General features: G+C 37.8%; 1 protein-coding gene across 1 annotated transcript in view; it reads left to right on the top strand.

Annotated features, from left to right (window-relative positions):
* The first annotated feature begins 5272 nt into the window (after positions 1–5272).
* The window catches only part of LOC139116742 (myeloid differentiation primary response protein MyD88-like), a 30905-nt gene continuing 21792 nt past the window's right edge, over positions 5273–14385 (top strand). The window contains exon 1 of the mRNA XM_070679373.1: positions 5273–5855. Coding sequence (XP_070535474.1) covers positions 5507–5855 — 349 coding nt within the window. The 5' untranslated portion in view covers positions 5273–5506. The remainder of the gene's footprint in view (positions 5856–14385) is intronic.

The following is a 14385-nucleotide window of genomic DNA, read 5'->3' as shown; positions in this document are numbered from 1 at the left end:
TCAATGCACCACTGAGCATTGATGAGCTTTAGACATAAGACACTATATATAAGTTTGTCAGACAAAATTTGTAAAGCTCCATAAGCTGTATCTTTTGGCTATTTTTTCAGAACTTTTGTTTTGTGGTTTCCCTACACTTTCTGCAATGAATTCCTAAACTGTAATTTAATGCCAAGTATTTAGCAATATCAACACAACCTATATGAGAACATAGCTCTATATTGTTATTGTTGAAGTCCAGACTAGAATTCATTTGTAAACAATAAACAATGATCACTACACACATACAAGCTGTGTTGACTAAAAGAAGAATCGAAATTTCAGCATGACAAACGGATTAGGGTCAGACACGGTAGTTGATATACAGAAGCAGAATACTGAAAAACTTGCCACAAGTTACAGCTTATGTCCCTTAGATCCGAGGTCCTGGATAACCAAATGTTTATCATAAACAAGTAAACTTTCCATTAGGCTGTTCTGGTAAGCTAGAGAGTGATAATGTATTTATGTTAAAGAGGAATGCATACAGGACCAGCAAACCAGACTACAGGACTGATGGACTTAGCATGTTGGTACTGGTGCAGGCACCACCAAATACCCTAGGCATTCGCTACACCCCAGACTAAATCATCTGAAAAAAATATTACATGCTTGATAGAAATGATTTAGTCTATCGTCCCCATTTTGCTTTTGTAGAAGTCCATGTTTGTTATAGGAAACAGTAAGGTCATACCAAATTTGCACGTTAAAAGGGTTGAAACAGTGTGATTTATGATGGCGTTCCAGAATTAGTATGAACATTGCCCTAGCTCTATTGCAATTGTATCACAAACAACAATATAAATGTTCTAGTTAACTAGAAATGTGAATATTCTGAGATCAATCAGCTTAAAATCAGACAGAGATGTGTAAGTGTCTGTACATTTTTTCCTTCCATGGTTACCAACCTGTGATGGGTAGAAAGGAAAGAGGCGGATGAAAACAGCCGGCCAATCCATTCATCTATTTTAAGGTAGTATGCACCTCGAAAGTTAAAGACTTAAACTTTTGCTCAAATTTTCCTTGAGAAATCTTTCAACTGTTCACTCTTCAAAATCAAGAATAAAATTTGTGGGTCACTGTGCAAATTTTGGTACTACAGAAATATATTACCCAAGATTTACCGATATTTGGAATTCAAAGTGGCTACCATCCCTATGCTAACTCTATGGAGAAAACTAAACTGTTTGATTTTCAAAAAGCTAAGACAGCAAAAGTTTTTCTCATTTAAAGGGCTTCAAGAAATGGGCCCCAACAAATGGTAGATCAGAAAAGAATTTGAAAAGTTTCAGAGTCAAACTATCTGTCCGCGAGGCGTATTCTACCTTAATTCAGATTAACTCTACAAGGATATCTACCTGTGGCATATTCACTCACATTACAATATGTTTAAAATTGGATTGAAATTTGCCTTTCAAGACTAGAATAAGTTTTCTTCCTTTAAGAAAGTAACTTAAAATAAAATGAGTAAGTAAATAAGAACACTGTTAAAGTGCTCCTGACATGACCAATCCATCTCAATTGCATTAGCAAGCTTTTGTATAAATAAAACGTGAAATAAATTCATTACTGCTGAAAACCCTATTGTTAACCCTAAAATAAACACTTTTTCACCCAAACACAGCGATCCTGCAAAAAGACCGGAAGTGATCTGTGGGCGATCTCGCAAATGATGCAAACGCCGGAATTACGCAGTACCGCGAAGCCTAACTGAGATTCGTTGACGTCCATAGAAATTGGAAAATTATCTTGCACAAAAATATTAGCCATATCACTATATTGCGGTAGGGTCACAGGATTATTTTAAATTTGGGAGTGAAGTGCAGCGCCTGAGGCAGAACGATATCCGTCAAGTACCAGCAGATCGGTGTTGTGCATATTCAGTGATCGATCATGCATTTGTAGCCGCTTCCTTCGAATCTGCGCCAGATCTTAAAGTTAAAACAGTGAAAGATGAGGATTCAAGGTGCGACGTACGAGGGTACTGAGGCCGAATGCCATGCCCAGTAGTAATTCCGCCATTGTGCGCACACTGACCTAAAACTTCCCGTTTAAGCACCAGGGCCTCGATCTCCGATGATGATGAAGATAATGGTGATAATGATGATGATGATGATGATTAAATATTTAAAAATGAAGAAAAATAAAACTATATTTGGACTCAGTAAATTTGTTGTTGTTGTTGTTGTTGTTGTTATTGTTGTTGTTCTTGATAGTATTTGCAGAAAAGAACAAAGTATGCGCTGCAAAACCCAATACAGCCTAACTATACACATGCACTGCAAAATTCAATACAGCCTAACCATACGCGCTGCAAAATTCAATACACCTGTCCACCTTGGCTATCAGGTAACGAGAACAGCCAAGAACAAACAAAGGTGAACACGTCACCATCTCTACATCTGATTTTAATCAGACTGGCGTGAACATAAATTTCATAAATAACTCTACTGATGAGACCAGTCGAATAATATCACAAGGTGTCACAAGCAATATGGTAATTTTTTTAACAAATGTAAATGTAAACTGAATTCTTATACTGTGTTTCGTAAAAGTGTTAGAGAATTGCTCCAGAATATAATTATTGCTGTGGCTTGTGCAAAATTACCTTGTGACAGTTAATATGCTTTGAAAGGTCTCATCATTAGAGTAACTACTGATCAACAATATTGCATGTTTCTAGCCACATATGCATTCAATGTTGACAAACAAAATACCAGGTGTTCTATCCTAATTTAAACAGTGGGCAAAGCAACTTACGTACTTGGTTCATAGAACACGAGTAATTAGAAAGTATGCGATGATACTAACATCGATATTGGGGATTTGGTTGATCGTTATGGCTCAAATTAGAACTTGCACATGACTCAATGTACGAATAGCTTAAAGATTAGGTAAGGAACAGTTGTTCCAAGGTCATGTAACTTTTTCTCGTTCACACGACATTGAGCTGTTTGCAGGTGGACTTTATCAGAGGTAAAAAATCTCTGCAGAGTGAATATTTGTGAAAAAGAAATTCAGCCTTTATTCCCGAGCAAAAAGAAGAAATATTTGAATGGCTTAAAAGTGGAAAAATGGTGGAATTCTGAGGAGGAAAAATTACGGGAACTGCCCACCCTGAACAGTTTTATGTCATTGGATTCGGAAGGCAAATAGTATATCCGCTCGGCTTGCCAACCGCTCCCAGTGTCTTATGGGTAACCTGCTGTAGTAGAAAACATGGAATGGGCATTTTAGATCTTAAAATAAATCGTATCATCGACTTCTTTCATAAATAAGTTTTCCTTCCGCGATTGGGTCGCATGATGATCAGAACCGGTTTTGTTTCAATCCAGCACAGTCACGCGGGACCGTGACTTTAGTAGGTAAATAAATGCGGTGGCCAAAAACTTTTTAAAAAGGGAAATATAGAAGTTGCATTGTCCCTTTGTAATTTTATACATCTTAATTTGGTGCCAACAACCTTTACAATTGCAAACTTACCGTCACATCCTGCGAAATTGTCCGACTTCTCATGACTGCTGCCAATTTTAGCTTTTAGTGCTACAAAAGTATAGGCCTATCGTTGAACCGGGAAATAAAACCTAACTGATCTTTCCTTCGACAGATTATTCCGAGTGTCGTTCTCATCTCCAGTGTCTCCTAAAATTGTTTCACAATATTAAAGTTGAACAAGTGCACATCTTATCACAATTTTGTTTCGTAAGAAGAATATATCCAGAAGTATTTTTATATTGCCAGGTACGAGTAGGCACCAACCTCTCATGTATAAAAGCTTTCAGAGTTTTGGGACGGGTTTGTTTTAATCTAAAGCAACTAGCCTATTAGGCCCCATATACAATAAGTAAAGTTGTATTCGAACCACCAATTTAGTATGAAATTTAACATTTTCACAAATTTCGATGAAAAGCATTTTTTTGTAAATAGTAAGAATGTTGGTAATTTATTGCTCTTCAGCAACTCGTTAATATGAACGTGACTGTTGAACAACTGTCGGTTGTGTGGGACTTTATCAATGCGGCTGTCATTCCAAGACAGTGAAGTCTCCTGCATCGATGTTGGCCATCGAATCCAAGTCGCGTGGCAACCCATACCGGATATCGTTTGGTGTCACACAAAATGTGTGTTTGGGGATTTCACGGGGAATTCCCCAGTAGGCCAACTGTTTCAACCATAGTGTTTACAGTCGTGACATTGGGCATTTTATACCTTTCGTATTTAACAACTTTCCATCTGAACTTAGGATATACAATAACTTCTTTCTTTCCCAGTTAAACATTCAAAACTAGAAAGTCACCCAATTTTATTAAAATCAGATGTAGAGACTGCTAACTCTCCCATCTGATTTTAAGCGGATTATATAATACCTTTACCAACGAGAAAAGAACTCTTCCATAATTTTGTACCATATTTTAAACACTTTATTAAACAGGGAAATTCGTCATCTAGATTAATCCTCCTCGTGGCGCAATTCTTGATTTTGAGGTCGACTTCCTACAAACATCCGATACTTCTCTTTGTTAGCAAAAGTTGTGATAAGAATTAAGCTTATATGACCAGTTTATAGTAACCACCTCCCGCCAGTTAAAGCTCTCTACATCTGAGACGTGATTCTGACAAAAGCTAGAGAACTATATATTTTTGAATGATCGATCAAAATATTATTAGATTTTTGATACCCGACATATCATTTTGGTAAAGTCGAGAAGAGATTATTCCTTTCACTTGAATCGCGTACCGTTGTTTGCTTTATTTGCTCATCATAATGTCATTCATGGTTAGGATTATTGCAAATCAAATATAGCATTACAAATCCGAAAGCCAAGCTGTGCTGTTTAACTTCTAAATATAACTCCATACAGCGAAGTTGAGATAAACTCAGACAGCCGATTTCTCAAATATTGAGGGATAAAACATGTGGGCTATAGGCCTACACTTTCAGAAGCAATAGGCCTAACAATGTTCTCTTTTAATATTCGAATTCAAAAGAACAAGACGCGTTTTACCGTGGGTATCGACAAGACAGTGCAAGGTGGGTTATTAACTTGTAGTATCATACCGTACTGACTTTCGTACAACAATCTTTTCAGTTTTTGGCTGTCGCTTCTCCGTCACCCGCCTACGTACAGATCGGAAAAACACCATCATATCATGACATGATGATGTTGGGGGCATACAAGGACGCCACCACACGTGCCACAACTTCCCGTATTGCAGATGATTACGATATTCCGGTCTCAGATGCCATTCCGTGACCCAGGCAGACCTGTGAGCAACTTCGCATCATCGTTCCTAGTATGCAAGGGTTTGGAGGCACCGTATATACTCTGCGGTCGGTGGACTTTGTTATTTCGTTGTTCAAGGTGAGAAAATCACTTGGAACAAACAGGTAATTTATGTCAGTGAGTGGTAAAGACAGTGTGTTTAGATTGAGACGAACTCGTTTCAAGGCGTTCGTCATCGGGCTATGGCTTCATCGAGTCAAAGCCACGGGGCAGATCACACTTCCGGGTTATCAGCAACATCCTACGACGAACGTTACAATAACATGCCAGCTATGCACCTTCAGCAGAAAACAAGGAATCTTCTCTCCAGGTTTCTAAATGTGAACTTGAGGGGAAAGGACTGGAGAGACGTTGCAGATGAAATGGAGTACGATTATTTGACAATTTGCAACTGGGAACAAGAGCGGGATCCCATGGGATGCCTTCTACGCGACTGGCAGAGGGATGACAAACACACAGTCGGAAAGTTGCTGAGCATATTAAGGGACCTTGAGAGGGAAGATGTTCTACGTGACGTAAGGAGGAGCCTTGGTAAGTATGGCGAGATTATATTTCTCTGGTTTTTTTTTTGAAAATTGTCTATCGCAGAAGAGGAAATACCTGTATGACACACTCCATCTATTCTGATCGACGTATCACGTGATATTACATTGCAAGGTTCATGAAAACACCGGCTTAGGTCGATGGTCCACCTTTGTGAAGAATGGAAGGGGGGAGGGGAGATGTTAACACCGGCTCGATGGTCCACCTTTGTGAAGAATGGAAGGGGGGGATGTTAACAGTGACAGAAGAAGATGCGCTACTCAGTAGATCTTACAGGAATCGAAAATAGAAAATCTGTTAAGTACGTGACTTTTTGAGGTCATGCAAAAACTCATAACGTGAAAGTGGGAAAATGTTGATTCTCCAGGGAATGACTAGTTTTAGGTCTAATACGTCTAAAATGTCAGTGATCAATCACAGATTGAAAGCTGACAAAAATAAATCCTTCATTGTGATCACCTATCCTAACCCAAGAACCAAGGGAATCAAAGGGCATGAAATGAATACACTTCTTTCATTTTACATGTAAAAGCTCAATTTACTGTTAGATTTATTAGGCAGAAAATTTATGTAGTTAACGAATAATTCAATAGAGGGCACAAGACTTAACAAAGTGTTAATGACCACTTCAACCATCCTGTATAAAATATGAGAACCAGGAATTGAGAAGGCAATATAACCCTATATACAAATAGCTGTACAATCTGCCTGAAATCCGATGTAGAGTACGGTGACGTTTATACTTACGCTATACTTGCACGATATTCTCTTGTAGTGAGAGGGCACAGCAAGAAAATACCACATAAGTATAGTCGTTGCCATACTCTGCATCAGATTTTGATCAGATTCATTGTAGTGAGAGGCAACAGCAAGAGAATACTGCGTCAGTATAGATGTTGCTGTACTGTATATCTGATTTTAAGCAGATTGGTACCAGTAGTACCTTAGAATGGATGAGAGCAGGTAATTTGCATATTTACAGAATATATAATATTCGTTCTCTGTGTGTAAATAGTTCTGAGTTTAAGATGATGATGAAAAGTAGCTTGGCTAGCATAGATGAGAAACTTCGGTGTCCATGGTTTGGAGACACAAGTTCACAGTAAAAACTTCATCCACCCAGTATATATTTGGTCCAGGTTGAGTATCTAAAGGTAGTGTGTGCCTCGAAAGTGAATGTCTTCAGCTTTTGCTCAAACTTTTCTCTGGGAATCTCTCAACCATTCTCTTTAAGAAACAAGAATAAAAGTCAGGGTCACCGTGCAAATTTTGGTACGAGAGAAACAAATCACCCAAGATTTACTGATATTTGAAATTCAAAATGGCCACCATCCCTATGTTAACTCTATGGAAAAAAACAAAATTTTTGATTTTCGAAAACCTTAAGGTAGTGAATATCGTTATTAAGAGCTTTAAAATTAGCTCCCACAAGTGATCGATAACTAGAATAGCGTTGATCGCGATTTTGGGTTTGTTACTAAATATACCTGCACCTGCGCGACTTTCGGACAAATATGCTGAAATTCGGACAAATTTTGCCGTTGTATGCGCGGCTGTTGTTGCAGCTTGTAGTCTCAGTCATCAATTCATACGAATAAGTGTGACGCTAAATAGCCATTCTAACACTCGCTATGCGGAAAATGCAGACAAATGAGAGAGAACAGTGACGTCATTTGCGATCAGCGCTATTGTAAAACTTCGAGAGCCTGAATATCTGTACCAGAGGCATATTTTACCTTAAGACAATAGAGATTGTCCGGAGTTGACGGTGTACATGCATAGAGAGAAGGGGAAGGTTTGACACGATTTTGCCCGCCGGACCGTGAATCCAAACAAATATGGAGTTTAGAGTCAAATAAAAGGTGTACGTGATAGTGAAATACCTCTTGCCTTTAACGCTCAAGCTTCGAGTGGGCAAACCCGCATTTAGTCTCAATATCGGCCCAAAACTCTCTAGTTACCCCGGTAATCAGGCTGTTACGTACAGCAGCACTGCAGTTCTCATTAGCATTCCACATGAACCCGTCACCCACAACCCCTAAATTTAAATACGCTATCAAACAAGCTACAGATACTGGCCTACAAGTCCAGCTTTGTGTTTTGAAGACACTCAAGTCGTGGATCGTTTACCAACGTTAGTTGTTAAGTATTTTAGAAAATATTTTAGCAAAGGTCACGAGTTCAAATAAAACGCCAATTAATCCGCACTGAACTAAAGGGTAATTTGTCCAATTCAAAATGTCTGACGTACGTAATATCATGATGATGTACGTAACCAGGAGTTTGGGACGAAAAGTGGGACTTGATAACGATGAACGCATCTCAAAGTTGGACATTAAACATCAAAGGTATTTATCTATCTTAGGACGGTAGTTTTTTGACTGCATGCTTTGATATACATGGATTGTTATCGCCTACAGGATTACGGAGGGCAAAATCGTGTCAAACCTTCCCCTTTTCTCTATGCGTGTACACCGTCAACTCCGGGCACCTGTGGTGTTGTCTGATGGTGAAAGACCTTTTAGTGCCCCATTAAGACATATGTATCTGAGAAATGACAGTGGTTGTGCAGGCCATGTTTTGTACTTACAGTCATATCTTTAATACCATACATTAGTTCGAAGGTATTTACTGTTGCATCAGTCCATGTGAATGGCATTAGCAGTCTGATCATGAAAATTTGTTGTCCTCTGCATACTGATATTGAACTGCCAAACTGTTTTCCGGTAAAATACCATGTTTACGATTTTTATGTGTACCACTTTGACCTGAAGATTAAAATGGCAAGAAACAACTTGATATGAAAAGGTTGGGATTTCCAGGTGTACAGTTTTGTATGATACACTGGTATGTTAATGTTTAGTGCTTGTTTGCTAATTGGTTCCCCATCTTTTTTCCACAAGTTCAGGAAGTGTCAGATCTGATGGGACATCCTAAGTACTGTGTTATATGTATTGTTAATTATAAATAATATGCAGCTGGTACGTACCACAGGCCACCTTTCTGCATTTTGTTAATACACCCTTAATTATTGAACTCCTAAAACATGTCGGAACATCTGGTATAAATCTTCAATGCAATGGATATAAGTTTAAAGTGCATTAACATTATTGACGATCGAATTTAAGTTTGGAAAGAAATTAAATTGACAACTGAATTACTGTGTACCTAATGGAAACCACAGACTCGGTTCACAAACACTTACCATACTACCCTTGGCTATTGGATATTGACCAAGAAATTCTAGCTGTTAGCATAATCATAGGACAAATGTATTGAAGTTGTTAAAGAGAATGGTTGAGAGATTCCCAGAGAAAAGTTTGAGCAAAAGGCATCCATCAACTTTATTCAAAAGGGCCAGTCCGATTCCTGTAATATTTTGAGTACAGGTCCCCAGGGATGACCTTCATCAAATTTGTTCAAATTGTGATGAAATATGCAAATTTGTATTTTTGAGGCTAATTTTGCCATTTTTGGGCAAAAATCTTCTTCCCCTTAATTGCTGGTCCAACAGCTTTAATATATGATATACAGGTCCCCATGGATGACCCTGTTTAGATTTGTTCAAATTGTGATGAAATATGCAAATTTGTATTTTTAAGGCAATTTTTGTCATTTTTGGTCAGAAATTTCTTTTATCAAAACAGCTTGTCTGATTGCTTTGGTATTTAGTGTACATGTTTAAAGGGATGATCAAAATATGATATGTTGAAATTATGATGAAATCTGCAATATTGTATTTTCTGGGTAAGTTTTATCATTTTTGGTAAAAGAATCTTTTTTCTCAAAAAACTACTTGTCTTATAGCTTTGATATTTGGTATACAGGTTCCTGCAGATTAACTAAATGTAATATATTGAAATTATGATGAAATCTGTAAATTTGTATTTTTTGTTCAATTTTTTTCCATTTTTGGTCAAGAAAATTTTTCTCCAAAACTTCTCATCTGATAGCTTTGATATTTGGTATAACAGGTTCCTAGGGGTTATCTTAATATGATATATGACAATTGCGCTGAAAACTGCAGTTTTGTATGTTAGGGCAATTTTTGCCATATTTGCTCAAAAAATTTATCTCTCAAAAACTACTTGTTTGATAATTTTAATAGTTGGTAGACATGTTCCTAGGGATGATCTGAATGTGATATGTTGAACTTATTATGATGCGATCTTCAATTTTGTATTTTGTAGCTATTTTGCCATTTTTGGTCAGGCCACTGAAAAGATTTTCACCTTCTTCATCAACACATGTTTCACAAATAGTTTTTCTCTACATAACATAGCAAAGTTGGCTGGTCCCCGCCTCAGTGACAAGCACAAAGAGGCAGGTAACGGGAAACCGCCATGTATCGAATTACGAAATCTGATTGGTTGAATCATGGGGCGCTGTCATTGGCTGTTCAATTTTACTTTGAAGTAAAGCTAAAATTATCACAGCCAACGTGGCTAGAATTTAACCAAGGATTTAATTTACATTATTACAAGTTTTGAAATATTGGCAGGTGCCAGACTAGACTAAAAAGCACGCGATAACAAATGATGCACTATGTGCGGGCATGCGCAATCAACAACTTCCGGGAGACCAAAAACTGTCTCATTTCAAAATGGCGGTTTGCCGGTATCTGCGTCTTACTACGTGCTGCGTCTAGACACCTGAGACGCAGTGATCAGCGAAACAGCAAAGCTGTCTCAGCCATTAGGTCACTTGTTCTGTAAGATTTATGTACAGTAGAGGTGACATATTTGACAGTGGAATAATAGCCACATAGGGAAATCGTGATTTTTCAATATTTTCACAAAGAATAGCTTCTTCACCTCGATTTCTATGATCATGAATTATTTCAGAGTTGCTTCAACTTAAAGAAAAGTACTCCACATGTGTAAGACTAGCTAGGACAGTAAGCTTGCTATAAACTACAATCTTTTCAATATCTTTAACATATTGGCTGTCCATTTAATTGAATTTCATAATTGCTCTATGGTTATCATCATTGCAAATTTGCAGGGAATGGCAGGAAACTAAAGTCATGATTATGATATCTTATTGAAAATTCCAATACATTTCTGCACAGTTTCACAGGAATGTATTTTGTCATGATTCAACGTGCCAACATGTCTGTGTTTCAGAGAGCCTTTCCATATAGTGTGGTGATATCTCATTGTACAGCACACCTGTAGACCAATAGTTGTCTATCATATCACAACAATAACAAGATGATAACTTTGACTTCCAACAATATATTTTTCTTTCTATGAGACATGCTAATATTATTTATTCATCTCCCAATTGATGCTGAAACACAAGTATTTTCATTTCTGACACAATGCATTGTGTATAATTTGTCATTGTTGACAAATAAATTCTAATGCAGACTGAAATCTAGCCAATTGGATAACAGCTTCCGAGACGCTGCATATCAGCCCAAATTCAGTGGTCAACAATAACATATCTCTTATACTGTACATACCAGTATTGTGTTGACAGATTATACACTGAGGTATTCAACATGACTTGGAAAGAAGAACAAGAAAGTTTATTTTTCACGGAAATGACATAAAAACCGCAGTGGTGAAGTTGTAATAATTTAATTTCTTTGTACCAAGTAGCCTGTATTGGAACTTCTGTTTTCAGCTCTTGACATCTCACAAAAATAACACAAATTCAAGTTTCAAAACAACCAGCAGTATGAAGTGTGCTTTTGAAATTTAAAAATAGATATAACAAATAAATTAGAGCATGGATCATGATGGGCATTGAACTGACCATCAAATCAGGCAGAACCACACAGGGTTTAGTAATAATGACTATGTGGATTGGATGCGCTTAGACAGCCCTGTGCTTCCCTTTTCAGCTGTGATGTGTCCAATCAAATCATGCATATCCTACCAATGGTCTGCTCTCCCTTAGACTCTCTCACAGCTTCTCGCTGGCTACACATTTGGCCTTATATACAGTATATATATATATATATATATATATATATATATATATATATATATATATATATATATATATATATATATATATATATATATATATATATATATATATATATATATATATATATATATATATATATATATATATATATGTACAGAATAAATGATCATTCACTGGCTACACACACTGTGGCTATATATACATATGGAATAAATGATCATTCACTGACTACACACACTGTGGCTATTGTAGCCCAGAGCTCAGTGAGCTGGAGCAGCCACTGACAGCTTGCTGAGCCGCTAGCTGGCCATACTGGCTTGTGCTAAGCCATGCAACACTGATGTGTAGCCAGCAAGGGGCTGTGAGATGAGTCTAGCTATCCCTTTACATGTTTTGATCGCTAGAGGGCGTCGGTGGAGGCACCTAGCTGTCACATCGTGTCAAGAATATTTGTTAGTTTTTTCAACTACAGAGACTTTTGCAACAGCAAACCGTCCTATCCATTAGTTAAAGTGTAGTGCCGTCTCCGGAGGTGTAATTTTGGAGATGGGAGTCTCTATAGACATTTGGAGAGCCAGAATAGGTACGTTCAGCCTTCCATCCAGCGGGACAGGCGTTCGCCATGATTGTGACGTCAGTGTTGGTGCGGTATGCTTAGCCCTACGGCTAGTAATGTTTGCTACGCTGCTACTATCTGGTGATGTGGAAACCAACCCTGGTCCAAACCAAAGCAGTCAACAGTCCTCTGATAAAAGGCAGACTAGACAGACTACGTTATTTGGCTCCAAGCCTTCTACAAGCAGTGAAAATCCTGAACTCGGAGATGTCTTACGTGAGTTACGTAATATGAAATGTGACTTGAGTAAGAAAATGGACAAGATGGCAACAGACCTGAACAGGAAAATAGACAGCCTTGTTGACGATATGCACGAAATAAAACAAGAACTCACAGAAGCACGAGAAGAAACCGCTCGGTTAGCTGACGAGAACAAGGTATTGACTGAACAAGTTTACGATCTGAACAACGAACTTGATTCTGTGAGAGGCCAGATGAAACGGGCCAATTTGATTTTCAAAGGTATTGAGCAAGATGAAGACGAATCATGGGTCGTCCAATCCGAAGCAAAGGTTAGATCTCTTATCACTGAGAAACTTAGTATTGACGGCAAAAATATTGAGTTTGATCGTGTCCATCGGCTTACAAGTGCTTGCTCTCGCCCACAACCGATTATCGCGAAATTCAACCGTTACCAGCAACGAAAACAGGTGTATGAAGCAGCCAAGGTTTTGAAAGATACCGAGTTCAAGGTAACTGAAGATTTTACTAAAAGAGTGAGAGACATACGACGAAAACTCGGACACCATCTGGCAGCGGCGAGAGCAGAGGGAAAGAGGGCATTCCTGTCGTACGACAAGCTCAAAATCGACGGCACTACATACATCTACGATAACGCATGTGATGATATCCGTCCTTTGTCTGGTAGGTCGACCCGCAACAGATAGGATGAAGGCCAAGGCCAAGTTGAAAGCGGCACCAGTAATAACATTTCGAATACTTCTTTTTCCGAAAAACATTCTGATTTGGCACCGGAAACCAATTCTGTACATATTCATTGTATTTCCTGGAATATACATGGTTTGACATCTAAAATGTGTGATGTAGATTTTACTTCTCATTTACAAAACTTCGATTTGATTATGCTAACAGAAACTTGGATGGGCATAGATTGCAATTATGACCTACCGGGATTTAGATCATTTCACAAAGCTGGGTCAAAAAAATCTAAATATGGGAGACATTCTGGAGGAATTTCTATTTTTTACCGAGAGTCACTTTCTTTGGTGGTCAACTGTATCCCGAGTATTTCTGATAATATTGTTTGGATGTCTCTATATAATGCGATTTCTGTAAATTTACCTACAATAATGCTAGCTGTTGTGTATATTCCTCCAGATAATACAGGAAATAACAGTTTGGAATGTACTTTTGAGATTTTAGAGCAAGAGTTGGCTAGATTTGCCAGTGAATTTCCTAATGCTCAGTTATATGTTGTAGGCGATTTTAATGCCCGTACAGCCAACGAACCCGACACTCCAAATGATGGTGTTATAAAATATGTGTGTCCTGAAAATGCAATTTTGACTGATGGTGATGTAAATATTCCTGTTCGTATGAATAGAGATAATACTTGCAATTCCGCTGGAAAGAGATTTCTCGAGTTTTGTAAAACTACAGATTTACGTATTGTCAATGGTAGGTTGTTTAAAGAACAGGGTAGTGGTGATTTCACATTTATAACTGATAGAGGATCAAGTGTCATTGATTATCTCCTTGCACAGCCATGTCATTTTTGTAATATTGTCAAATTTTACGTAGAATACCAGAATAGAATCAGACCATCAACCTCTTGTTTTCGATTTTGATGTGAAATATGCCTCAGCCAAAATCAGTCAAGTTTGAGCAATGTAACTTTGAACACCATTGATGACTCCAGAAATACAGATGTTAGCACGTCCATTGTGAAGTAAGTATGGCAAAATGACAAATATGCAAATTACCTTGAGTATTGGAATTCTA

This window comes from Ptychodera flava, chromosome 18 (genome assembly GCF_041260155.1).
Source record: "Ptychodera flava strain L36383 chromosome 18, AS_Pfla_20210202, whole genome shotgun sequence".
NCBI lineage: Eukaryota > Metazoa > Hemichordata > Enteropneusta > Ptychoderidae > Ptychodera > Ptychodera flava.
Note: the sequence above shows the minus strand (reverse complement) of the source record. Positions and strands in the feature narration are given on the sequence as shown.